Consider the following 26,533-nt stretch of genomic DNA (forward strand, 5'->3'; position numbering starts at 1 on the left):
ATGAAGATATCTAAGTGGAGGTGGAGCAGCATCTCCATCAGTGCGCAATCCCAGCTGAAAGGCACCCTGGCTCTTCTTCTTGTAGGCAACGTTGCCTTTGTGATAGCTCAGGTAAGCGCATTGCCTTGCTGGGAGGTCTCTGGGCTTTAAAATGGGGCAGTGTCTGGGATGGGTAGCCTCTGGCACGTGCAGGACAGGTCTGTCCATGCATCAGGTCTTCAGCAAGCGTGAGGACGTATGACTTGGCTTAGTTCTTTAGTCTGGTCTTAACCTAAGTTGTGCTTTCCGTGGCTAAGAGTGTGCACAGATCATTTGCAGAGTGCTGGAAGGCCATGCCCTGCCCTTGGGTGAGCACCACTTCCTCGGTCCCTGCAGTGGCTGGAGCTTTCATTTACTTTGCGTGGAATTTTACTATCCCTTTCCCAGTAAACACAATTAATAGAATTCCCCTAACCAGTGGGTGATTCTGGATGGAAAAACACCCCCCTGCAATGAGCAATAGCTGGGACCCCCCAGGAGGTGCTGGGACCCTTGTGAAAGGATGCAAATGCCTTGCAGAGCACAGACATGTGGTGGTGATGCTGCTGGTGGAGCAGCTCCTTTGCATGGTCACACTGCTGCCTGCAGTGGCTGAGGGGTGGGAAGTGGGGATGCCAAGGACCCTCCTGAAGTGACAAACCTGTACTTGCAAAGAAAGCACATGGGCTCCTCCAGCCTGCTAGTGTCCACTGGCACGCTCTCCTGCTGAAGGGTGGTTTTGCAAGGGTTTGCTTAAGCCTTAAGTGAAGCTTTTGGCTGCAACCAGCTCTTCAGCTTCCTGAATTCACCATGGAGCAAGAGTCAGATAGCACTGAAAGACTTGGAGGGTTTAGGGTTGTTTGGGAGCTTGGTTTTGCCAACTGAGTGAAACAATGAATATTTCCTTTCCTGAGGAATCCCCAATATTGCTGTCTCATTGCAACTTGTAATGAAAACACAATTAGAACAATGCAGGGTTTCTTGCAAGATGGGAAATATCAGACTTGACCTCAGATGGAGAAGGAAGTGCCCCGTTGGCTCAGGGCAGGCTGGGTGAGGGATGCTGCTTCTCTCCTCCACCTGCCCGACGCTTCAAGCAGGACCTGACGCAGACCTCTAACAGCCTGGAGGAAGGGGCAGACGTCACCGCGTACTGGTGGGGCGAGTGGACCAAGTGGACAGCGTGTACCAGGACCTGTGGGGGAGGCGTCAAGTCCCAGGAGAGGCACTGCCTGCGGCAGAGGTATGGCACCTGCCTTGCCAGGGCATAGGGAGCTCCAGCTTGGTGCAGGTAGGCTGGATCCAGAAGGTCGTCGCCCAGTAGATAAGCACTGGTGAAAAGGCGTTGTCTGGCAAACCCTGCTTGTGCAGAAGGTAAGCATGTCCCTGAGCGTGCTGCCATGAGGATGCTGTGCCCTGGTCTTCCCTGCCAGGAGGACCAGCCAAGCTATTCCTGTGCTGGTCCTGAAGTTTCTCCTGGGGGGATTAGTGCAGGTAGGCAGCAGACAGAGTGTAAGCCCGTTCTCAAGGCTTCTGGGTGCAGCAGCGAGGACACCGTGGGAGCAGGGTTGGTTGGGGACCCGCTGATCCCAACTGCTCTGTGCACGGCTCTGCCCTCTCCGGGCTGTGTTGTTGTCAGAAGGCGCCTCCTGGGATGCTGTAATAAGAACAGTTGATGCTGCGGGTAACAAAGCCAGAGAGATCTTTGCTATCAATACCAGTGAGACCGTGATAGATCTCTGTGTGGCTCTGCAGAAGACCAATCTTGCAGAAGCAGGGGACAAATAAATTTAAAAAAAGGGAAGGAAGAGTTTCTAACCGCTGTCTAACCATCATTTCTTTATTCAGAAGAAAGTCAGTGAGTGGGCTGGCTAATAAAACTTGCACTGGAACATCCAAAAGATACCAGCTCTGCAAAGTACAAGTAAGGATATCCTTTTTCTCATCGGGAACACTCAATACAACATGTGGAAAGTCATGCCTGCTTCGTGTGATGGCATTTCTGGGCCCCTCAGAGAGGGGACACTGTTTGTCCTGTAGCTGTCACCCCATTTCCTCTCCAAGCAACTGGAGTTCTCTTCTTTGGTGCCCATCACCATTGTGTTGGGGCTTTGGGCCTTTTGCCTGTGCTGGGGGCCATAAAACCCAGAGGGTGGTACTTGCACCATCTCCTGGGGGGGGTTTCCCCTGGCTGTCCCTGCAGTGGGAGGAGGAGGAGGAGGATGTGGCTCTAGACGAGGCAGGCGATGGAAAAGCTCCTTGCAGCCAGTTGGGATGTGCCAGAAACCTTTCCCACATTTTGTTTTCATCAGGATATTAATGTATCCCATTCTAGGAGTGCCCTGCGAACGGAAGGAGCTTTCGAGAGGAGCAGTGTTCATCATTTAACTCCCATGTGTATAACGGCAGAACGTATCAATGGAAACCTTTATATCCTGGTAACAAGACATTCTTTGTGTGTTTCATAATGCTTAGCCAAAATATTTTGATAGTTATGATGCTATAGCCTGCAGGAAGGCTCCTCCTATGCTCTTTTAAAGTGATTTTTCAGAGACACAATCAGCTGTCTCCCAAGTTCAAAGGCGCGTTTTGCAGCTGCAAGGTATCTTAAAAATAAAATAACGACCTGAATTTGTGGCTGTAGCCTGTGTTGGTCACAGCTCCCGAGGACCAGAGAGCTGAAGGCTGGAGGAGGATGCAGGAGCATGGGGTGATGGACTGCGCTGGCAGGGAGAGCCTGGCTCACCCGAACAAGTGTCCTTTGAGCTGGGGCCGCTACTGGCCACTTTGCGTTTCGGTGACACTTGCTGCTCCCACACCCTCCGTGTGCTCCATCAAATGTCACCCAGATGGAGTTGGCCAGTTTGGTCATCCGGGGCAAGCGATGCAGAACTGCGGAAATAACTTAGGAGTCAGAGGCTGAGATTTTATTTAATTTTTAGGCACTTCGCTCCCATCAAAATCAAGCATTAAATAAAAATCATGGCAAATTTTCAGAGCTGATGGGAACCCAGGACCCTTCTCCTGAGGAGGAGGCTCTTGAGCGCTGGTTCCTCAGATTCACAGGCCCATTTGAGTGCCTAAAAATAGAAATGGGATCTAATGCAGCTTTCTTATTTTAGAGTTCTCTGTACATACCTAAGAACAATTATGCTTCATGAAATTACTTGTTGCCTCCTTTTATGTGAGACAAGCCCCTGTCTCGCCAGCCTTCTTGGCAGGGTCAGCATGGTAGAACTTGGCCCGTGGCAGGCTGGTTAGCTATAGCTACTTGGCTGCTTTCGTCCCTTTCCTATGGCAAGGCGACAATTTCTTTAAACATATTTGCTCTTCGAGATGAGTTACAGTGAATTGTTTTGTTTTTTAGCAGGCGTTCACGTGGCTCCTGGGGGATTTGCAGAATAATGTTTTGACATTGATGCTGTCTTGCTTGGGCACGCAGGCCAGTGGGTACATGACCACTCACTACTTGGTGGAGTTCAACACTTAGCATTGGGTTTCTGGTGCAAATATGAATTTTTCGTTTGGATATTATAAAATGTGGGACTACTGTGCCAGTGGATGCAGCCAGCCAGGTGCCTGCAGGGTGAATTCAAGCCCAACTTGGGTGAATGTTTGTTGAAAAGTTCTTATGTTTTAAGCTGCTGTGGTTTTTATAGTCTTACTTGTATATGTATTTATAACAGTATATCTATGTTAATTTAACTCATGTATTGAATGTTGATACGTGAACATGCATATGGTTTGGTGTGATGTGTACAGATACCACTGCTGCAAGTCCTCGCACAGGATAGTGGCTGTAACTGCTGCCGTGCGTCCCCCGGGCTGATGTTGGCACTAGCACTGGCATCACAGGGTGCATCTGCCCCTGGCCGCAGAGGGGACTGCCTGGCTGTGCAAAGGTTTGCAGCGGTGAGCTGTCACGCTGTCAGAAGTGCAATCTCCTGTCCGGCCTGAAGCACAAGAGATGGCAGCTTCTGAACGGCTGGCTGCTGCGCAATTGTGCTGTTGCTGCTGTTGTTTAGCTTGGCAGAGATTCGTTGACATTGGTAGGATGTAAGTTTATTGTGTTTCTGCTGTTTTGAATATATCTTTATATCCTTTCCCCTTAGATGACTATGTTCACATTTCTAGCAAGCCCTGTGACCTCCATTGCACCACTGTGGATGGTCAGAGACAGTTAATGGTTCAGGCTCGGGATGGAACATCCTGCAAATACACTGATTTCCGAGGGGTTTGCGTGTCTGGAAAATGTGAGGTTGTTAAACATTATAGCAAAAATATTGTTAGTAGCATTCAGAAAATTACGATGGGTGCGACGTTTGCCTGACCCTCAATGCTCTATTTGTGCGTTTTTTAGCCGATTGGATGCGATGGCATTCTCTTTTCCACCCACACCTTGGATAAATGTGGAGTTTGCCAAGGAGATGGGAGCAGCTGCACTCATGTGACCGGCAGTTACCGGAAAGGAAACTCTCATCTTGGTAAGGCTTTTGGGGACCTTTCTGCTTTATTTGTATCAGAGAGCTATTTTAAAAAATATATTTATTTTTTGATAAACTGCTGTCAGCTCTTACCAACTGCCCTGCTTCAGTTTTTCCCATGTTCTCTGTATGTTAATGCCACTAGTAAACCTGGGCAGGGAAAGCCTTCTTTAAAGAAAAACAGTAACTGTGCATGGTGCTTGTCAGAAGCGTGAGGTCTCTGAGGCTGAACAGTGCAAAAGGGTTATGCAAGAGGCTGGCGTCTATTTTTCTTATGACCCATGAGAAATAAATGATTTGTAATAACAGGAAGCGAGAGTATTTTGAAAGACCAGGATTTCCAAAATTAGGGTGATGTAAAGCAACAGAACCTACTTGTCCTAAATATATCGATCTAACTCGGGAATAAATGGTGAACACTCTCTGAGGATCAGTTTAAGATGGAGCATGCTGCAGGAACTTCAGTGGCCTTAGGAGGACTTGCCCCATCGCTCACCTAGTGCTGAGCGAAGGGAAGTGGGAGCAGGACCAAGTTGTCATCTCTCACTGGGATTTTGGGAAGACGAGCTAGCACAGTGATCAATACTGAACCACAGGACTGCTTCTCTAGCTAACAAAGTCTTCTGATAGCTTTTCTTATACCAGTTTAACTAAACTTGATGCTTGTGCATGTAAATACTGCATCTTTTTTTTCCCCTTGGCTGCGTTTTCCCACCATAAACCAGGATGCACAGTTCACACAATTTTTATTTTCTATTATCGATAAGGTCTGTTTGCAACCCAACGATTATCAACGTTAGATTTTCTAATCTGCAACTCCTTGAAAATAATTTTGGATCAAGGCCAATTTGCTTGATATATTGCAGTATTGACTAGTGAGTGTTTCATTCAGATTATTCGTTACAAAGTTCCTTTCATTAATCTGTAGTTTCCTGTAGGCTATTCTCTGGTAACGCACATTCCTGCTGGAGCAAGGGATATCCAGATAGTAGAACGGAAAAAATCTGCAGATGTTCTGGGTGTGTATAACCTCTTGGTACTTCCCTACAATGCATGCCTATACTAGCTAATGCTTTTTCCAATGCGAAGCTGAACGTAGTTTTATTGCAGACATGAGCTAAATCCGTAGTCGATGTAAATCACAACCGCGTTGTTGAAGCCAGTGTGTTTCTCCTCACTGCAGTCTGAGCACCTGGGCTGTATATATCAATGATTTGATTGCTTTAATGCAACAACTGTTGGTCAATATTGATGATTCTTCAGCGTTGTATGACAAATACACTGGTGCCAGATCCTAGACAGCCAAGTGACTTCACCTCTCTTGTGATCCCCCTTGGTCTGCTCCCGCTTGGGGAATGTGCAATGGCCGCATGACAACAGCACCAAGGAGGCGTGACCTACGTGTTGCCTTGCTGAAGTGTTGGTGGCATGTGATTGATTTCCACATTGGAGATGGCAAAGCTGCTCAGGAGGAGTGTGGAAAAACCTGGACTTGCCCAACAGATGTGCATTTGCCACTGTCACGCTCTGATGCTGCCTCAGAGGCTCATAGCCATGTGCAGGTCAGCTTGAATGAGAAAGGCTTGATTTAGTACAGCTCCTGGGCTGGCTCAGGATGACCTGTCATGGGCCACTGCTGGGTCAGGTGGCATCAGCTCAGTGCTACCAAAGAGGCAACTCCTGCTGTCAACCATCTGATGGTCTGCTTATCGTCTGTGGAGCTGTGATTATGTAATGGTTATGCTGTGCTAGTGCCAAAAGGGTGAGAGGAAGAGGAGCCATGGACTCGTGTAAGCCACGTGCCCTTATGCTCACGAGCTTGCAGTGTAAAGGGACCACGGCCCAGAACTTGGGGCGTGTACCCATATGATGTGTGTTGGAAATGAGTGACAAATGCTTTGCAATGTAGGAGAAGCACTTATTTTATTACTATGACACCCTAATAATCTTTTCCCCTGAACGAACAATTGGCAACACTGCATATTTCTGCTCTTACATGTGATGGCAGTGTTTTTTTTCCTCTCGTTTGAAGCTGTGGCTGATGAAGCTGGCTACTATTTCTTCAATGGGAACTACAAAGTTGACAGTCCGAAGAACTTCAACATTGCAGGCACGGTGTTCAAGTACCGCAGGCCCATGGATGTTTACGAGACTGGCATAGAGTATATTGTCGCACAGGGACCAACAAATCAAGGGTTGAATATAATGGTGAGCTTTGACTTTTCAAGTTTGCAGGGCTGAGGGTGATGGGGAAGGGAGAAACTGTGTTGGATTGCAGAAGGGGTGGGTGTGGGACCAGAGTCCTGCCGTGATTTCTCAGCTTTGCAGGGCAGCTTGAGGAGGGGAGTGGGAGCGATGACTGTGCCCAGTTCCTTTCACGAACCTATTTTATTCGTGTCAGTGCTCTTGGATGTAGGCAGGGCTGTGAATAATGAACGTGGGCTTGGTAACCCCTCTCTCTGCAGAGGGAAGATGCCTCAGGCACTGCAGGGTTTCTTTTCTACTTCTTAGTGTTTTTATCCAAGTCACCTGACAGGAAAAGTAAAAATAAGAAATCGGGCCAGATAGCTTAGAGAAGGGCACAAAACTTAAACCCCAACTCTTCCTTGAAAGCAAACTATCTAACACCAGGCATATGAAGAAAAGTCATTTAATTATTCTTCTGGGCAGCCAGCCAGAGCCCAACTCCTGCCATCTTCCAAGTAGCTCTGGATTCCTCTGGAAGGGGAAGGGGGTGGCTGCTTGGGTGCTTATAGAGCACTGACCAGTAAAAGATGTTGTAGTGTATCAGTTGTGAGTCCCCATCTGCAGTGGGGATGTAGTAGCTGAAGGGGGTGTGTGTGCATGATCCTCATTCACCATAAAGCTGCAAAAAAGGGTTTGTAAGGGATGGCCAGTAACTTCTGAAGTGGCTCTCCCAAGTCTCTGGTTGCACAGCAGCAGAAGAGGGAGTGTGACCTGCGGCTCCCAGTCTCTGAGTTGGGGCTAATCCCCAGAGCAGTGTTGCCAAATAACCCTCGGAAAACAGTGTTGGGCTCCAGTTGTAAGAAGTTGGCAATATGATGGAGAGCAGATTGGAAATAGCAAAGTAGATGCTCACCAACTGTCAAGTCCAAGATGAATCACAAGCTTTGCATGCCATGTACTCCCTGCATCTGCTAATAATTTAATTTGTTTGCTAGGTCTGGAATCAAAATGGCAAGAATCCATCCATCACGTTTGAATACACCCTCCTGAGGAAGCCACACTCAAAAAATCTGCAGCCCATCTACTACACCTTCTCTGAGTCAGACAGCGAAGAAAGCAGAGAGTTTGATGGAGACGTGCCATTGGGCTTTATTCAGCACAATGCAACCTATTTTGGGAAAATCTCCAGGGAAAGGATAGACTTGGAGAACCAGGTGTTTGGAAGGCAGGACACGGAGGAAGATTTAAACTTGAGCAAAGGTCAGGAAACCAATGAGGTCTATGAAAGAGCAGAAACAATTGACTGTGAGCCAAAACTGAAGGGCAAACAACCCCAAGGTAAGGAGGAGACTTGGGCCTCACTATTCCACTTCTCAGAGCTCTTGTTGAGAAACGCTCTGTTTCTACCTCTGATGATTCTGCTGGTTTGTTTTTTGGAAACCTTGGAAAGTTCTTTAAAACATCTCTGCTCAGAAATCCTCTTTGCCCTTCAGGTTCTGGTTTCTGGTGGGTGGGGGGCTGGCCATGGGTAAGGTTTCCCTGCCGGTGCCCTGCCATGCTTTGCCTCATGCCAAGGACAGGAGGGAGCCCTGGGTGCACAGAGGTCCCCGTCACCTTCCATCACCTCCCACTTCCTTCCCAGCGACCTCCTTCCCATTCCAGTCCCTTGAGCATCCCACCACCAAACTGCCTTGAGTGCTTTCCCAGCATGTCTGCATGGGCTCTGGGGCCAGGAGGGCATCTTCCTTTCTGACCTCTGCTATTGCTTGGGGCAGTGCTGGCAGGTGCTGAGCTCTTCTCTGGCCATGCGATAGCAGGATGAGACCCACAGAGCTGCACACTCTTTCCAAAGGTGTACAACCCCATGAGATTCCCTCTCCCCACGACCCCAACTCCTGCCTCTAGCCTCCCGGGTGGCTGCTCAGGCTCTGGCGTGCCTCCGCTGCTCTGGGCTGCTTTCGCCTCCCAGCCTGAATGCATTTTGTGGTTGTCACTGTTGTTTCCCCCTGTTGGCTCCAATCTAGATTCAAACGTAACCAGGTCTACTTACCAGACAGACCATGACGACAGAGACTTCGACCCCAGGTTCACCTCCAGGGAATTCCTTTCGGAGAATGCCATCACAGACAAGCTGCTGGACAAGACCTCAGACTCCAAGGAGCTGGTGCTCAACATGACCATGAACAGCATCTTTGCCCAGGGAGACCCAATCAACTCTGTGGGGTCACACATTGACAGCCTCTATGTTGACTACGAGGACACTGATGGTGTTGTGACCTACACCATTAATAGCACCTACATGGAGCTGAGCAACAGCAAAGCCATCAACACGTCTGCAGAGACGCCATTTTCAAATGCCACCGTCACCATGATCAGCCCTCAGGGGAACAGAACCCACAAAGCAAGGTAGGAGACATGTCTTTAGCTATAGTCAATCCTGTTTGTTGCTATTTTCAACTCAATAGCCCTGTACTCAATGCAGACTCCATTGCATGGTTTCTGTCTGCTTTGGAAGTCAGAAGGTAAGTGGGGGTAGGATGTTGTATGTGAAAGCTTTCTGTTGGGGGTTAATTTGGAAGGAAGAGCCAGAGGTTTGGGAGCAGAAAGTCAAGAGAGCATTTAAGCAAGAGGAAAACTCACTGCCCTCCTTAGTGGGGATGTTGGCAAGTCTATGCTGATGGCTGTCAACTTGCACATTGCTCTCTGCCTGCCATAGCTTATCAGAGCCGTGGCCATAAAGAAGCCTCTTCCTTTTGTCTTCTCTTGATGCTCTGCTCTGACTCCTCAGGCCCATTCCTCTGAGTTCTGATGCAGCAGAAGTTGGTCCTGGCCCCTTTTTACCCACCCTGTTGATGGCCACCCAAGATCCTCCTCACTTGTGTTGGCAGGAATATGCTTCCAGCAGCTCCCAGGCATGGCCCTGCCTTCTTAACCAGTGCTGGAGAGGCAGGGCAGGATGAGGGGAGCTCTTCTGTAGGGGCTGCAGAAATAGCCTGGGTTTGCTACCTCGATGGATGCAGAAGCAGTGCAGTTAGTCACTGCTTTGACAAGAACATCAAAAGCTCTCCAGAGGCAGTTCATCGATTGATGTTAGGGCTGTCATTTCAGAATTCCTTGAATGGCTGGTTTGGAGTGGCAGCGTTACAAAATGGAGTGGGAAGGTAAAAAAAGGCTTAATCTAGCTTTAGCAGCAGGTTCATCCAGGCAGGGATGGGCTGAGTGAAAGGGAGTCTCAGGCTAGTGCTTGTCCATGAATCTGTGTCTGGGGTCTTTTGGGGTGTCCTGGGACTCTCTGGAGAGCAGCCACAAATTAAAGCAATCCATGGATAGCTGGGGCTGAAGTCAGGGCCTTGGGAGTCATCCAGGTCCCAGACACACAGCTGTGGATTTGGGTTCCACTGTGTACCCTCGCAGCTTGTTCAGGGCCCGGGGCACCCAAGCCTCCCCGTGGGTCTCCTGGCTCTGCTGCCTTGACTCTTCTGTCTCCCAGTCTTCGCCACCAGTAAAACATGGGTTATGATGCTGAGCTTCAGAAGATGTAAAGCCCTGAGCAGATGCTCTCTGGTTACAGTTAGCTGCTATTTACCCAGAACTTAGACTAGCTTATGCTAAAGCAACTTATGCTAAAGAAAATGTCCGTGCAGCCAAATGCATCAACCAACTTCTTAATGATAAGAACATTAAAGCATTGCCAAGGGCTTGTCTGTCATCTCTCCTCGTGGCTTGGCATGGAAGCTTTGCTGTCAGCTGCCAAAGCATTTTGTTAGCACTCTGACAGGCGAAGGCACTGCCGTCAGCTCCCCTGCCTTACCGTGTTGGGGGTTGAGGAAGGGGGCTGCCCTCCCCTGGGGCTCGCCTGGTCCCCACCACCTCCCTGGGTGGCCTTGGCGGGCACCCTGTACCCACACCTCTCTCCCAGTAGCTGTTAATGGGGTCTAATCCTTTCCTACCTCCTGGGAATACATGCTTTAAACTTCAGAACAGCTTGACTGTTACAGGATAATCACAAAAGACTGTCAGTGGCTCCAGTGCAGTTTTTTGGAGTGCTAAAAAGCTCCTTGCACTATCCCTGGCTGCCTCTCTGTGAAAAACATGGGGCAGGGATTTAAACCCCTCCAGGAAGGACGCTCAGCATTGCCATTTTTTTCCCCCCTCATTCTTCCCTTGGTTGTTCTGCAGAGTTCCTTTTTATTCCCCCTACTCTAGAATAAAATATGAACTTTTCAGACATTAATATCCAGAAAAAAAAGGTGTTTAGTTCAAGTTTTGCACTAGCCAGCCGGCTGCATCCAGGCCCAGCTGGGGCTGTAGTCTGGGCTGAGATGCTCAGCCCCTCCCTGGCTCTGGCAGGCTGGGCTCAGGGGCTGGGGGCTGGCTGAAAGGCCAGTGGAGGCAGATGTGGGGCAGCTGTAATGCAGCAAACATGCTTTTCTTATTTAAAACAAAAATAAATAACAATATAAAAAAATAGGGGAGAAGAAGGTGACAAACGACCTGCACCTCCTTTCTAGAGGCTTCACCCACTGCAAGGAGGCATGGTTCTCCACCCCATAATGTCATTGATGATTAGAGCATCCACACATGTGGGCACTCGTGGAGGAGGGAGAGACAGGTGTGTTTGCAGGCTTGGGATCTGGCTGTTCTGCCACCACCGCAAGGATGGGTAACCCTCACTTCCAGGGAATGGGACAGAAGGGATTGTGTCGGGACCGCCTGCTTGTGCCCAGGCCTTTATTGCTTCCCCTAATTTTTTATTTATTACTTTAAGCCCAGTGCAATTGTACCGCTAACCACTGATCTGTATCTCCTGGGTGGGAATGATGGATGCTCTGCTCACTGAGGCCAGGGTTGGAGCGCCTGCTGGCACCTGGCACAGCAGGAAAAAGCCCATCCTGACAGCAGGATGTGGTTTTGGGTTTGGTGTGTCACAGACAGGGTCCTGGAGCATGAGCGTTGGGGATTGGACTTGTTCCTCCAGGAGGAAGGGAGGTGGAGGGGACAGCCAGGAGCTGCACTGACGGAAATGGCAATGGGGTACAAGGGGAAACCTCTTGCCCTGGGCATGGGGCAGGGTTGGGACCTCCATCCTTGGAGATGGGTAAAACTGGACTGTGCAAGGCCCTGTGGGACTCAGGCTTTTATGGGGTCAGCCTAATTCTGGGCAGGAGCTTGGATGTGAGACCTCCCAAATCCTTCCTAGGCTCAGTTTGGGATGGATGGTGGCTTTTTGCTCATTTCCATTCCCTGTCGATGAGCAAGCAAGGGAAGGTCATCTCTGCAGGCTGTAACCAGCTGTCTGTGCACGCGGGACAGCGCTGGTCAGAGATGGGGCATTTGACTTCTTTCTAAACTGTTGTAGTTCTTAGTGTGGATGGAGTTACTCAGTTGTAGGAGCACCTTGCACCAGCATGGTGTGGAAATATATTTCCACTCTGGGAGCAAGCCCCTCTGGCATGGGAATGGGTGGGTGGCTCTTGTGCCATGGTATGGATGCAGCACTGCTTTTCCTCTCCTGGAGCAGTTAGTCTTTCCATGGTGTGCCAGGGCACATCCAGGCACCCTTCGTCCTTCGCCCCATGCCCGTGCTGCGGCGTGCAGCCAGGGCTGATCCTGCAACAGGAGCCATGAGTTTCCCGCTTTGCTCAACAATAAAAACTGAAATAAAACACAGTAATGTGAGCCCAGGGACTCTGGATGATGGTCTGTGCTGTTTGTGTGCACTTGTTAGGATTATTCTTCTGCTGTGGGGACTGTTTCAAGGAGATGGGCAGTCCAGACCTCAGCTGGGGGTGAGGGACTGGTGCTAATACTTGGTGCTGTTGCTTGAAATGCAGAAGCAAAGTGCAGCCAGGGAACAAAATACTTGACTTTTATAATAAAGCTCATGATAAAGAGGAAAAATAAAAGAACAGAGAAAAGCCCAGTAGCTTTGTGGGACAATGTTCTGCTGTGTGCATTTAGAGCAGAGCAAAATGACAGTTTTGTCTTTGCTTGAAATGGCAAGAGCTGAACACTGCCCTGTGACCAAATGTCCGATTTATCTGGAAAGAACTTGTCCCTGCGACCTTGTTACGCATAGAAGCAGCTCGCTATTTAGGATCACATACATTAAGGGGACACTGTTGAAGGATTTTCTGTCCTCAGATGTGGTATAAAGTTTATTTCGAAGATGATTTTCTCCTTTGAAGGGAGGGGAGTCCCAGTCACAGAATAACTTGGTGTTTACTTTGGTGCCTCTGAGAGCAGGGTATCGACCAGACGATCTAGGTAATACTCCTCTTTCCAGGCAAATTAAAGTACAAAAAGCAGACATTGAGTGTATTTTAATGGATCTTACTGAAAAGTGTCATCTTGTGAGCCCTCTCCTTGCTGGGTGGCAGCAGGCAGCACGCTGATGGCAGCCGGGGCTGAGCCGGGATCACGGGCTGATGCGGGTCCCCAGGCAGAGCTGTTTTGGCAAGTTAAAGCACTATTTATAGTGAGCTGAAGTTGTTATTTTTCTGCGAAAAATAGTCACATTCATTTCAGTTCCATTTCAAACGCAGGAAGCGACCATTTGCCAAACTGACAGAGGCAAAATCAACAGGGAAAATGAGATTGTTGTTGTTTTTAATCCTTCTGGAGGCTCAGTGCTGGCGGTGGAAGGAGGGTGGGTCTGAAAGGAAACGGCTGGATTCTCAACAGTGTCCTTTTAAAGGTTGATTTGATAGACTGGACCTGAACTTTTTCTTATGAACAACTAAATAAGGCAATTTCAGAGCTTCTGCTGCCTAGAAATCATACAAGCTGCATATCTCGCCAGGCCAGAGACAAGTGGATGTCAGGGTACAACCTTGTACGCTATTTCAGTGTAGCTGTTTCAAGGGTTTGAACAAAGGTATGAGAACAGAATTAAAGCCTTTTGTTGCAAAGGTGCAGTATCCCTGATGTGTTACAACCTCGCAGCACGTAGGATGCACTGAACTGGGAGAAGCTGTTATCCTTGGTTTGACAAATGCTTTTTTGTACACCAGGCTGACTCCGTTCCTCCTTTCCCAACGGCATTACGTGTCTGAGCACAGCGTGGATATAAGAGATGCAAATTACCTATATCTAAACCGAAACAAAATAAGGCAAAACAAGAGTGGCAAAAGCAGCGGGTAGGCGAATGGCATGCCTTGGTGTTTAAAAGCAAAGCGTGCTTTGAGAAGCAAGCTTAGAAACTCCCGTGCCATGTGCAGGCTTTCGGAAGGAGTGAGCTGCTGAGATTTGAGCAGCTGAAAGCTCTGCCGTGTTGAGCAGCACGAGTCGGCGTGCCCGGCCCTGGAGAGGCAGGGGAGGAGATACTGCACCTTTAGTCGCTGTATGCCGAGGGCCAGGTGTATTTGAGCAGAAAATGCAAACTTTGTTAAATTCTGAACTGTTTCTACTTGTGGGTATTTTTATCCCATTCTCTCTATTTCTAGACAGTGGAAGCTCTGCCTCTAACCGGGCTGGGGATTCTACTTGGGGCTCAGGACAGGTATGTTGTGAAACAAACCAAACCGATTAAAACAAACAAACAAACAAACCCCCCCTAAAAAAATATATATATAAAAAAATCAGAAAAAACAAACCCAACCGCCAAACAAAGCAAATCCCCCCCTAAACCCAAACCCAACCAAACTGCAGCGTGCTGGCAGATGTGTGCGTGTCTGACGTGGCCTATCACCGCTCGCCTTGTAAACGCCTTTTTTTTTGTTTTGTTTTGTTTGTTTTGTTTTGTTTGCTTATTGCTAGAAACAGATTGAAGTTGTTAAGAAAGGGCCAAGGTGTGAGTGCTGCTGACATGTACAGGTGGAAGCTTTCCTCCCATGAACCCTGCAGCTCTACATGTACCACAGGTAGTTATAAGAAGCAGCCAAATTCTGCACAACCGCTGAAATCACCTGGTGTGTGAGTCACTTTTATGTCTGTTAGGGATGGGAAGGACCTGGTGATGCGTGTAGGGGATCTTGTGATCTCTCGAGCTGGTTTAGCACAGCCCCGAATCTGCTCCGCCAGGGTGCAAAGGCGGGGAGAGGAGCTGGGGGCCACAAGCATGCAGAGCCCACCGACCTCGGGGGCCGAGGGTTAGTGCCCGGCGTGTCCGTCATCCTGCAAAACACCGGCCCTTCGGGGAGCTCTGAACATCACCTTTGCTTCCCAGCCCAGCAGGGATGTGCTGGGGCTCGGCAGGATCCCCGAACCTTGCTGAGTCTCAGCATATTGCCTCCTTTTATTTTGCCTTTCCTCCCCCTTTTGACTATTCAGAGGGGTTTGAAAAGCTCAGCTGCTTCCCCACAGAGTGAAATTTTGAAGATTGTTCAGCTCTGGCAGGAAACAAAATAGCATTTGGCTTTTTGATTTTTGTTTTCTTTCTCCCACTCCTCCTACCCCAGAGCCTGATCTCGGCTGTGAGGGTGTAAATCTGGAACAGCGACGTAGATGCCAGGAATATCAAAACCTGGCTTGTATTCTTTTTGCATATATTCCTCCTTTTTGCCCCCCAAAAAAGCCTCAAGCTACCTGCTCTCTCTCCTCCTTTACTCCTTGTTTCGGGGGCCTGGCCCCTGATGCAGTGTGTGTGCAGGTCGTGTGCTCGCCTGCACCGCTCCCCCCTCCGTGAGATAATCCAGATCCTGCAGTGCTTCTGGAATTGGAAAGAAGGAAAAAAGGGGGAGAGAGCAGACTGCAGTCTAAGGGACATCTCTTAAAAGAACAAATGCAAGAATTATTTTTTTTAAGTGCACCAGAGCGTTTGTTCTTGTCCAGCAGACGCGTGCTCACAGTGGGAGCTTTGTGAGCTGTCCCTTTCCCTCGGACTCCATCAGCCACATATTCCGCGACATTTTTTGACTTCTTTGATCCCCTTTGAACAAATTCCCCCTTTGACTGAGCCAGATTGCTCTGCCCTGGTTTCCAGCTAGCAGGGAGAGGTTTTACTTAAATTTCTCCTTTCTCATTGCCTTTTCTTAATGACATATCGCAGAGAAGCAATACCGTGTCAAGAGCTGTAGATCTTTTTTCGTTGGGTTTTTTTTTTTAGCTTCATGTAAACCATATGTTCCCAAGAGCTGCAATTATTGTTACCTGTAGCCAGAGCAGCCTCCTGGTCCCCAGCCAGGTCCCAGAAAGGACTTCACAACATTTGCTCTGGCATGGCAGGCTGCGGGGGAAAAGGTCTCGGTCTGACAACACTGCCTGCCCGGGCTTTCAGCGAGGGAGCAGGAGGGGCAGGTGCCTCCTTGCAAAGCCCCCAGGAGCCTGTCTTTGGCCCCAAGCACTGGGTGCACCTGGGGGGCACCCGGGCACAAGGAGGGGTGTGATGCTTCTAGATAGAGCGGGTGGATGGAGTGGGTTGGGGACCGTTTTCTGTCACCTCCACCCACGAGCCTGGCAGGGTGGGAGGTGATGGCTGCGAGGCGGAGGGAGCTGCCGAGCAGACTCGTTGCCCTGAGCGTTTTCTATAAAAACGTGTTAGTCGTATATTGATCTTGGTGGCAAGCCCTGGCATGGGTGGCCGTGCCCGCCTTTGGAGCCAGCCAAGCTCAGCAGCGCTGGCCAGGTGGCCGCCGTGGTCCTCCCCTCCTGGCAGCATCCATCCCGTGGGCCAGAAAGTAGGCCTTGCTGCTTTCTATCGGGAGGAAGTTTTGCAAAATGCAGCTCAAAAAAAAAAAAAAAAAAAAAAATAGAATAGAAAAAAAGAATTGGATGTCAAATCACCAAGCGTCCTCTGTTGTGTGTATGTATTCTCTTTGAAACTAGGAGTGATGTCCACATATGCGATGTGTGTTCGCTATGATGGGATCGAAGTGGATGATACGTACTGTGATGCCATGACCCGTCCTGAGCCCGTCCATGAGTTCTGTGCTGGGAGAGAGTGCCAGCCAAGGTACTGCCTCGACAGGGCGCTCCCGGGGTGCTCCGCGCTTTCTCTGCCATGGATATGTTTGGGGGGAGGGGGTCGGCATGGATTTGGTGGTGGGGGCAGCAGGGATGGCCCGTAGCACCCCTGTCCCTCCTCCCCCAGTTGTATCTGCCTGGGCTGCACCGGGACACAGCAAGACTTTCCTCCTGAGTGCTTTAGCTCAAGCTGTCAGGTTAAAACTTCTGTAAATCCTGGCAGAGTTTGCACCTGCGTCTCCCATCAAGTCCAGCTTCTGACAATATGGGCCGGATCCTGCCGTGGCCAGTGCGTGGAGGAACGTGTGCCTGAATTGGGTGGAGGGACCGGGCTTGCAAACTGTGCTGTGGATCCGTCCCTCTGGTCCCTTGGGCATCCTAAACATCACTGAGGTTTGCTTATATCAGGGCAAGAGCTGGTGCAGTGGGGAACCTGTGCTGGAAGTCCTTCAGAAGGTTTCTCTGCTGATGTGACTCTTTACCCGAGAAGCGTGACTGCAGTCCAGAGCCCAGCTGGGGCTCGGGGCACCTCCGCTGCTGGTCTGTAACACAGGGCAGGCGTGGTGGAATGTTTGCAGTAACAGCAGCTATGGGCAGGACAGACTGGTGTCTATCAAAGGGAGGAGGACTGCGATGGTGTCAGGGTATGGACAGGGCAAAGGGAGACGTAAAGCTGTCTGGGGTATGGCCTGGAGTGGCGTCACTTGGGAACAGTGCACAGCAAGACTAGAGTGATGCCAGGGACCAGGTAGGGCACTGCTCCCTGGAGAGTGCTTGCTTTGGCCTTGGGTAGTGGTGCTGGAGGACGGGGAGGAAAGCACGTGCCCTTGGCGCTGTAAGGAAAGCACGTGCCCTTCACAGTGTAAGATCTCGAACCTTGCACGTTAAGGCTGAAAGCCCGGGCAGGCTGCAATTGAGGCAAGAAAAGCGTGGGGAGGTGGATGGTGCTACTGCTGGGATCACACCTGCCCTGCAGGCACCATGAAGACTTTAATCTCTGTTTGCATTAACTTTAGCACAGGCACTAGTCCTTTTTTTTCACACTTCCATTATCCCACTGGTCTTTTTATAAAGCCTCCCCTCCTTATAGTTGTGCTGTTCCAGCTCTATGGGCTTGTGCTGGGAGAGAGAAGAGCTGCTCTGTGATTCACCAGTGATTGCAGCTCGGCGGTGGGTAAACCAGGGAGCTGCTGGGAGCTCAGACAGGGCAGCTGAGCCCGTTTGGCAGCACTAAGGCAGACGGGATGCTGTGGGGCTGGCAGCACTTCTCCGACTTAGAAAGTGCGAAGAGGATTTTGCTTGATCTGGATGGGAAAGACCTTGGTTTCATCTCCCTTCTGAATTTAGGTGGCACTTCTAAATGTGTGACATCTGCCTACGGGTGCTTGTTGTGCCTGGCGCCCTGTGCACAGTGCGAGGCCACGTGCAGCCGGGGGACAGGGCTCTCCTGCTTGGAGAGCAGCAGCAGGTGGTGCCAGGGGCTGCATGGGGCAGCTCCGTGTCCAGAGGGGCTGTGAATTCCCATCAATTTAGATTTTTACATTTTTAGCTTATTCTTTAATTCAGAATTGCTATTACTGTACTGTAAGACTGTTGACTTTTAATGTCTTTTCACTCAGTTTACAAGCTGCTCCCCTGTTGTAACGTCGGGGCAGTAGTGGCAGGGGACAGAAAGGGGCAGGCAGTGTCTCGGAGCAGATCCCAGCTCTTCCAGCCCATTGCATGACATTAGCAGACTTAGACTGACGGTGGTACATGAATATCTGTCCCACTGGGGCTCAGACAGCTTTGTGAGACATTATTGCTGGGATTTGCAGGGCGAGGGATGGTTGTGTCCTCTCCGTACTTTAGCTGATCAGGCAAAAAAGAGGCAGAGAAATGTGCTGGCACATGCAGGGTCATAGCTGGGGATCATGCAGCATGTGGGCGACAAAAGCCTGGCAGCAAGGGCACCGGTCCGTGCCTCACCGCGCCAGCGCTTCCTTCCTCTCTGCAATCTGGTTTTAACATCCACTGCTGCAGGCATGAGCTCAGATCTGCTGGGTGAAACCACCATATGTCCATACATCCCATCCCAGGGGAAAACCTCGCACGCTGTCAGCCTGACTACAGCTCGTTCCTATTGCAGCCATCTCCCTCCAGCCAAGAGCAGGCAGGGTTTTCCCGTGGGATGCTCCGGCCCCAGTCCAGCCGTGCCTGCTGCGACGGCCTCTCTTGCCTCCGCAGGTGGGAGACGAGCAGCTGGAGCGAGTGCTCCCGCACCTGCGGGGAGGGCTACCAGTTCCGCATCGTCCGCTGCTGGAAGATGATCTCTCCGGGATTCGACAGCTCCGTCTACAGCGACCTCTGCGAGTCCGCAGACATCACCCGGCCGGACGAGCGCAAGGTCTGCAAGAACCCAGCCTGCGGGCCCCAGTGGGAGATGTCGGAGTGGTCCGAGGTGAGCCCCCAGGACTGCTGGTCTGGGAAGTGCTGGGGGCGAGCACACGTGCCTGTGCTTCTCCGTTCCTCTTCTGAGTGAAACTCATCCCTGGCCATCAGAGACTCTGCCTTTTAGGACACTGGCTGCAGTTGTTGCATGTGGACCAACACGTACCACTAATTTATTTTTTTTTTAACCCTAAGTGAAGTCTTGGGTCCCCTCCTGGGTGCGGAGGCCACCACTGTTGGTCACTCAGGGCATCATTGACCACACACAAGGTGCTGGCGTTGCCCACTGAGATGGGGCAGGAGCCCGTGGCTGAAATCCTGCCCCCACTCCCTGCTGGGCAGCCTCTTCACCCATGGTACAACGTGCCAGGGAGGAGATCCCAGCTCGCATGTGAATTATGTTCACATAAGCCTCCCGTCCTCACCTCTGATTTCTCTGCACCAGCTGGAGAATCAAACCCTTCCTTTGCTGTGCCTTCAGCAGATCGCTAAAGCAGCTGGAAGATGGTTTGGGGGGATGCAGTGCTGCTCCTCTTTTAGCTTGTCAGTTTGCTTGGGAAAGGGTTTGTGGCCCTGAAATCATTTCCAGGCACAGCCAGTGGTCTGGCATGTCGCTTGCAAACATAAACCCGTGGAAGTGACCAAAGCAGTCCTGCTTCCTCCAGGAGCTGGGGCTGGTCTCTGAGCTCCGGTGATTTAAGAGCCAGAGCCCTGGCTGCTTGTGCCACACTGACGGTCGTGGTGCAGGGAGGGGGACCCAGCATGGCTCGCAGCCACCGTGTAGAACGCACGGGGGGTGTAACTGTGCCTCCTGCATTGCTCGGGAACAGCCTTGCCTCTCTAATGTTTTCTGGAAGCGGGCAGGCATGGGGAGAGTGAGATTTTGGGTCTGCATCCATCTCTGATTTCACTCAGCGTGCCACCACCAGCCCCCCGCGATGGAGCGGGGTGTTGTGCCCTGGAGCCCGCACACAAACGTTCCTGCTCCCAAATCAAGCCCAGATCCCTTCTAAGCAAGAGCAAGGCTGAGCTCCGAGCCAAGCCGGCAGGCATGAACCTGTCCCATGATTTACACCACTAGGGATCGGAGTCTTCCTCCTGGGAGGCTCCCAAAATCCTTCTTGGTCTTAATTTAAATATCTCCTTTCCTCTGCAAGCCGAGGTGCGTCGTTTCCCTCGAGCCGATGGAGGGGCTGGTGCTTTCCCTGGTGTTGGAGGATATTTTGACTTTCCCAGCTGGGTAGAGAGGAGCTCCCCGCGCACGTGCTGGCGCGTTATTTTGACTGGCGTAGCAAACCGGAGTGGCTTATTTTACAGAAATCCATGTTCTCCTCCAGCATGTGTCAGGGACAGATTGCTTGAGACAGTCCTGGAGTAGTTCGTTCTTAGCCAGCAGCGAAGCTAATCTCGTTTGGATCCCCTCTGAAGCAGGGTGCCAAGTTGGCTGGGGAAATAGGCACCAAAAAAAAAAAAAGCACATTTCAGGGATCTGAGGATTAACATATCAGCGCGGGGCGTCTGAGCGCTGTGCAGTTGACACTTTTCCCTGCTTTACGTTATGCACGGAGCAAATGTGCGTATGTGAGACTGTAGTAACTCAAATCCAGTTCTAAATAATGTCACGGGGCTGCACGGTGCCAAATTTATCCACAGCCTGAAAAATCTCAGTTGTGGGGTTTGGGGAAAGCGTTCTCCAAAGAGGAGGAAAGGAGCTGGCGGTTCCTGGGGAGGAGGCGAGGGAGATCTCACGCTGTCTCTAAGCGATAGATAAAACTTTTCAGCTCTCATCAAGTATTTTTGGTGCCCTGGGTTTTCACCCTCTGGCATCTGGCATCACCCAGCAGAGAGCTTGCACAGGACCCGGGCAGGATCCAGCCCTCCCACACCTTAACCTGACTGCTGAAGCTGTTGAGGGGTTTTGGGGAAGAGGCTTTTTTATGGATTGCTTTACAGAAACTCACCTGTGATTTTCAGTGTGTTTTTAGAGCTTCATGTTAAAAACGTATAAAAAACCCCAGAAAGCAGCTCTCCATTCCCATTGCTGACGCTGTGTCCCCCCCATCCCCTCCCGGCAGTGCTCAGCCCGGTGCGGAGAGCGGAGCGTGGTGACACGGGACATCCGCTGCTCCGAGGACGAGACGCTGTGCGATGCCAGCGCCCGGCCGCTGGCCGAGAAGAACTGCACCGGGCCGCCCTGCGACCGGCAGTGGACCGTCTCCGACTGGGGCCCGGTGAGAGCCCGCGGTGCCCCGCCGAGTAGCCACCACCACCCGCTGCAGCTGGCCCCGCTGGCCGGCTGGCTCGTGTCCCCGGTGCTGGGAGTCGTGGGGTTGGACTCGTCCTCCCCGGCAGCTCCCGGCTCCGACGGAGCCAACCTCCAAACGGTTCGGCCACTTTGGCTCTTCCACGCCCCATCAGCGTGGCCACGCTGGCAGCACCGGGGTTTGGTGGTTGTGAACCTTTTCCCCCTTTTTTTTTTCCTTTCTCATCTTTTCTCCCTTTTTTTTCTTCTCTCCTCTCCCCTCTTTTCCCTCCTTTTTTTCCTTTCCCCTTTTTTCCCTCCTTTTTTTCCTTTCCCCTTTTTTCCCTCCTTTTTTCCTTTCCCCTTTTTTCCCTCCTTTTTTCCTTTCCCCTCTTTTCTCTCCTTTTTTCCTTTTCCCCTCTTTTCCCTCTTTTTTCCTTTCCCTTTTCTCCCTTTTTTCTTTAACCCCTTTTTTCTTCCCCTCCTTTCCCCCGTTTTTCTTCCCCCTTCCCCCTTTTTTCTTCTCCCTCTTCCCCCCCTTTTCCCTTTCTCCTGTTTCCCCATTTTTTTCTTTCTCCTCTTTTCCCCTTTTTCTTCCTTAACCCATTTTTTCTTTTCCTCCTTCCCCCCTTTTTTCTTTTCCCTCTTTTTTTCTTTCCCCTCCTTTCCTCCCTTTTTTCTTCCCCTCTTCCCCCTTTTTTCTTTCCCCCTTCCCCCCTTTTTTTTTCTTACCCCTTTTTTTTCCTTTCCCCCTTTCTACTTTTTTTTCTTTCCCCACTTTTCCCCTTTTCCCTTCCTACACAGTTCTGCTATAGAGACCCCTCTCCATCCCAAGCTATTTTTACCCAGGTTTTGATACATGAGCATCAGCTAAAAATAAGTAGTTTCCATGGCAGCAGCGGTGCTGCGAAACACCATCGGACATCTCTTCAAGAGCGGCTGCAAAAGCAGCGGCCGGTGCTTGAGCAGTGCCCGCCTGGCCCTTGGCAGGGCGGGCAGGAATATTTGCAGCCACTCGCTTGGTCCCCTTTGCTTTGACCTCTTTGAGAGCCACCCCGGGGTTCCCCGCTCGTGGCACATCCCCTCCCCACTGCCCCAAGGCGATGCTGAGTTTTACTCAGCACCGGCACGATGGGGCCACAGGGTGGGTGGGCTGTGGCAGGGCTGCCCAGGGAAGGATGCGCTGAGCTTCCCTGCAGCTGTTTGAAGCTGAGCCCCTGTGATTTTGGGGAAGGTGGAGTTGGGGAGGCAGCTGAGCCCCATGGAAGCATTTCAGTCCCTGCTGCAGGGATGGGGACGGGGATGGAGCCACACTGCCTTCCCCGCCGCTGACCGCCCGCTGTGCCCGGTGGGGTTTCAGTGCAGCGGCGGCTGCGGGCAGGGCAGGATGATCCGGCACGTGTACTGCAAAACCAGCGACGGGCGGGTGGTGCCGGAGTCGCAGTGCAACCTGGAGATGAAGCCACTGGCCATCCATCCCTGCGGGGACAAGAACTGCCCCTCGCACTGGCTGGCGCAGGACTGGGAGCGGGTAAGTGCAAAACCCCCAGGCTGGGGTTGAATTTGGGGGGCGATGGAGGAGGGATGCCCCGCGGTGGGGTCGGAGTGGGGCGGGCAGCTCTCACTGGCGCCCTCGCCCCCCCGCAGTGTAACACCACGTGCGGCCGGGGTGTGAAGAAGAGGATCGTGCTCTGCCTGGAGATCGTCAACGGGAAGATCAAGACCCGCAACCCCGCTGACTGCGACGTCGCCAAGAAGCCCGTGGAGGAGACAACGTGCTTCGAGCGCCCGTGCTTCAAGTGGTACACGACCCCCTGGTCGGAGGTGAGCTGGGGGGGGGAGCCGAGGGCAGGTTGGGGGGTCCGTGGGAGGGAGATGGGGGCAAAACGCCTTTCCTTCGATGTGCACTTGCCCTGAGCGTGTGCTGCCCCATCTCCTCATAGCAAGGGCCTCACCACCTGCCAAATCACCCAAGGAGCTGGGCGAAGCTCCGTAGGGTGCAGCACCCAGGGGTGCCTTTTGTTGCCCTGGCAGCTCGGGGCAGAGACCCTGTCCTGCTGCAATGCCACCAGGGCTGTTTGTGCAAAGGGAAACAAGAACGAGAGGAGAACTTTGGGAGTGGCTTTGCCTTTTTTTTCTCCCCTTCTTTTTTTCCTCCCTTCTTTTTCTTTTCCTCCCTTCTTTTTCTTTTCCTCCCTTCTTTTTCTTTTCCTCCCTTCTTTTTCTCTTTTCCTCCCTTCTTTTTTTCTTTTCCTCCCTTCTTTTTCTCTTTTCCTCCCTTCTTTTTCTCTTTTCCTCCCTTCTTTTTCTCTTTTCCTCCCTTCTTTTTCTCTTTTCCTCCCTTCTTTTTCTCTTTTCCTCCCTTCTTTTTCTCTTCCTCCCTTCTTTTTCTTTTCCTCCCTTCTTTTTCTTTTCCTCCCTTCTTTTTCTTTTCCTCCCTTTTCTTTTACCCTTCTTTTTCTTTCCCCTCCTCCTTTCTCTTTCCCCTCCCTTCTTTTTTCTTCTCCCTTTTTTTTCTTCTTCTCCCACTTACCCTGCAGCCACTGGTGGGATGTGCATGAACCCTGCGAGATGGTTGCACCAGGGATGCAGACGTTGAAGATGCAGAACTGGCAGCACAGTTTGCCCCAGCACCTTGCACGGTCCACAAAGGCAGCCAGGACGCAGTGGCCATGGGGCCAAGCCCAGTGACCATGGGCGAGGAGCTGTGAAGGGCTGTGGCCTTCTTGTCAGTGCTTCAGGCACTAAACCTCGTCTTGTTTAGTCTTGCAAACCCTTGTTGCAGCCCAGAATTAGCCAAAGCAGCCCTGCTGCACCCTCAGTCCCACGAGGCCCAGCAGCAAACCCACGGCGCATGGTGCAGGGATGGCCGCTCTGCAGCTCCACGCCCGGGGTGCTGAGGGGGGTCCCATGGCCTCGGGGTGGGGGGGCTGCAGCCACTCGGGTGCCCTGGAGCAGCATATGGGCCAGGCCAGCTCCCTTGTGGCCCTTGGCAAAGGGCAGCGGGAGGAGGGCGCATCACAGCCCCTAGGGCTGGAGCATGTCCACGGATGGCTGGGCAGAGGCTGCTGCAGGCAGCTGGTGCTGCTGGCAGCAAAGACAGAGCGAAAAGGCCAGCAGTGCGGGGCTGAAACATGACATTCAGCCAGTGACCCCCCCATCCTGACATTTCCAGCGAGCACAGCTTTTTTTAGCAGGTCCTGGCTTAGCACAGACCCCTGCGACCTCAGGGTCTCGCCTCACCCCCTCTCTCTGTTTCCCAGTGCACGAAAACCTGTGGCATCGGTGTGAGGATGCGGGATGTGAAGTGCTACCAAGGGAAGGACATCGTCCGGGGCTGCGACCCGCTGGTGAAGCCAGTGGGCAAACAGACCTGCGACCTGCAGCCCTGCCCCACGGAGCCCCCAGGTGAGCCCCGCTGCCGGCAGCACCCCCGGCACTGATTTTCCACTGACCTCCCCCCCCAAACAGCACCACTCAGCATCTTGGCTCCCACCGACACCCAATTTGATTGTCATCCCTGGGAGGACATAAAAGGGACAACTCTCTTTCTGTGCCCAAATGATGGGGCACCATGCACTGGCTATTTCTGGAGGTAACCCTGTTAAATTAAGGGGAGAGTTCAAAAGAAGCGTGGTCTGACCTTAAGATAAAAGGGAGTTTTGGAGAGCTGCTTGGGTGCTGCTTCTGTGTGATTCCAGCTAATGTCCAGGAAGTTTTGTCTGTGCCATTATTTTAATGATTTTTGGTCTCCAAATGTCCTGCGGGATTTGTAACTATCTCGTTATCTGACTCGTCTGCTGGCTTAAAGCCCTTGTGATCTTTAGTGAACACGCGGTTCTAATTCTTTAATAGGATTTGGGAATAAGAACAGTGTGGGAGAAAAGCATAAAAATGGGAGATAGATTTGGGACTGGCTCCTGGCACAGCTCCAGACCCACTGGGTGCCCTCGGCTGACCTCTCCTGCAGGGGCTGGGATGCAGCACGGTGCTTGTGGGGTCCCTCCTGGTCCCCTCGTAGCAAGGTGCCTGCCCTGGAGCAGCCTAGTTTCATGCATCCTATCAATTTTAAGGAAAAAGATCAAATTAAAAAAAATACTTATACATAAAACTGTAAGTCCTACGGGTTTAAAGCAGAATATTGCTCTGGAGGAAGCTGGGAGTGTTGAAGCAGTCTCTGGCCTCTTCCCTCTCTCCAGCAGCTCACTTGCCCCAGACTCCTGCTGTATCACTGCTGGTTCCCGTTTCCTTTTTCACGTAGCCTCTTTGGGGCAGAAATGGTGTGTTGGAGTCATGCCATGCCCTTGGCTCAGGGGCAGCTCAGTGCCAGGCTGCCTCGGTGGCTCCAGCAATCCCCGAGCAGCTGCGTTTCACAGGGTAGAGCTTGAGCTTCGGGGCTGGCACCAAACGAGACTCCCCAGGCCAGGCCAGGTGTGATGAAACGGGCCAAACCTCTGGTGCCTTTGTTTAAGTTGATGATGATATTTATGGAGAAGCTCCACGGTGTTTTCCAGGGGATGCTCTGCCAGATATCAGGGAGGTGGTATTCGCAACCAGTATGGGGGGGGAAATGAGCTCATGAGCTTGTGATGGTTTTTTTTTTTTTTCTTTTTCTTTTCCTTTTCCATATCGGTGCCTTTTGCTTTCTTTCCCCCAGACGACAGCTGCCAGGACCAGGCAGGAACCAACTGCGCTTTGGCCATCAAAGTCAACCTGTGCAGCCACTGGTACTACAGCAAAGCCTGCTGCCGCTCCTGCCGCGCGCCCCACTCCTAGTGCCCGCGGCACCCCTGGGCTGCGCCTCCCTTCGCGAGGGCTCCGTGTACCATTTAGTAAGCACTACACATCCCACAGCCTGGTGTTAAGGATGCTTTTGGGTTGGACTTCCCCCCCCATCAATACAGAACTACTATCCTTGTCCCTCTCCCTTGTAGAGGAAGGGTTACACACCCGTTACCGCGGGACATTGGTAGCCCCGTTATCAGAGCTGTACATAACGTCGTGTATATTTGATTCCCCCGAACTGCCGACACACGCACGTGTTTCACAAGGTCTTGTCCTTTTGAGTTCTTTCCTCTGGGCCAGTTTGGGGTTGATGGTGTGAACTCTGTGAGGTGCAAGTTTCCCTTCGCCCAGGGGGTCGGTGCCTCTCTCCTAATTTATCCCCAAGACCTCTGCTCCCTTGTTTGCTGCATTTAACGTGGTGGGAAGCTGATTTCTTGTTTGCTAAATGAACTCGAGCCCAAGCCCTTTTTTTGTAATATGTAGG

General features: G+C 51.5%; 1 protein-coding gene across 2 annotated transcripts; it reads left to right on the forward strand.

The window, feature by feature from the left end:
- On the forward strand, positions 1-26,040 carry ADAMTSL2 (ADAMTS like 2). Of its 2 annotated transcripts, none has more exons than XM_086625193.1 (18): positions 1-111; positions 1,116-1,261; positions 1,867-1,942; positions 2,354-2,456; positions 4,131-4,276; positions 4,379-4,502; positions 5,441-5,521; positions 6,535-6,710; positions 7,685-8,027; positions 8,714-9,095; positions 14,448-14,551; positions 16,455-16,581; positions 18,819-19,032; positions 21,098-21,253; positions 22,625-22,795; positions 22,912-23,088; positions 24,528-24,672; positions 25,922-26,040. In XM_086625193.1, the coding sequence occupies exons 1-18, from the start codon at positions 1-3 to the stop codon at positions 26,038-26,040; spliced, it is 2,901 nt and encodes a 966-aa protein (XP_086481319.1). The 2 variants fall into 2 exon arrangements, with proteins under 2 accessions (XP_086481319.1, XP_086481320.1); XM_086625194.1 differs by having other exon boundaries at positions 1,119-1,261.
- Positions 26,041-26,533: the final 493 nt, after the last annotated feature.

Source organism: Tauraco erythrolophus, chromosome 22, assembly GCF_009769465.1.
Source record: "Tauraco erythrolophus isolate bTauEry1 chromosome 22, bTauEry1.pri, whole genome shotgun sequence".
In the NCBI taxonomy this organism is placed as follows: domain Eukaryota; kingdom Metazoa; phylum Chordata; class Aves; order Musophagiformes; family Musophagidae; genus Tauraco; species Tauraco erythrolophus.

What these genes read in the sequence shown, in the direction of transcription:
- ADAMTSL2 (XM_086625193.1), top strand. Translation starts at nt 1, where the DNA reads ATGAAGATATCTAAGTGGAGGTGGAGCAGCATCTCCATCAGTGCGCAA. An exon ending in CAGCTCTACATGTACCACAG is followed by an intron (nt 14,552 to 16,454) that starts GTAGTTATAAGA and finishes CTTTGAAACTAG; the next exon opens with GAGTGATGTCCACATATGCG. An exon ending in TGGCGCAGGACTGGGAGCGG is followed by an intron (nt 22,796 to 22,911) that starts GTAAGTGCAAAA and finishes GCCCCCCCGCAG; the next exon opens with TGTAACACCACGTGCGGCCG.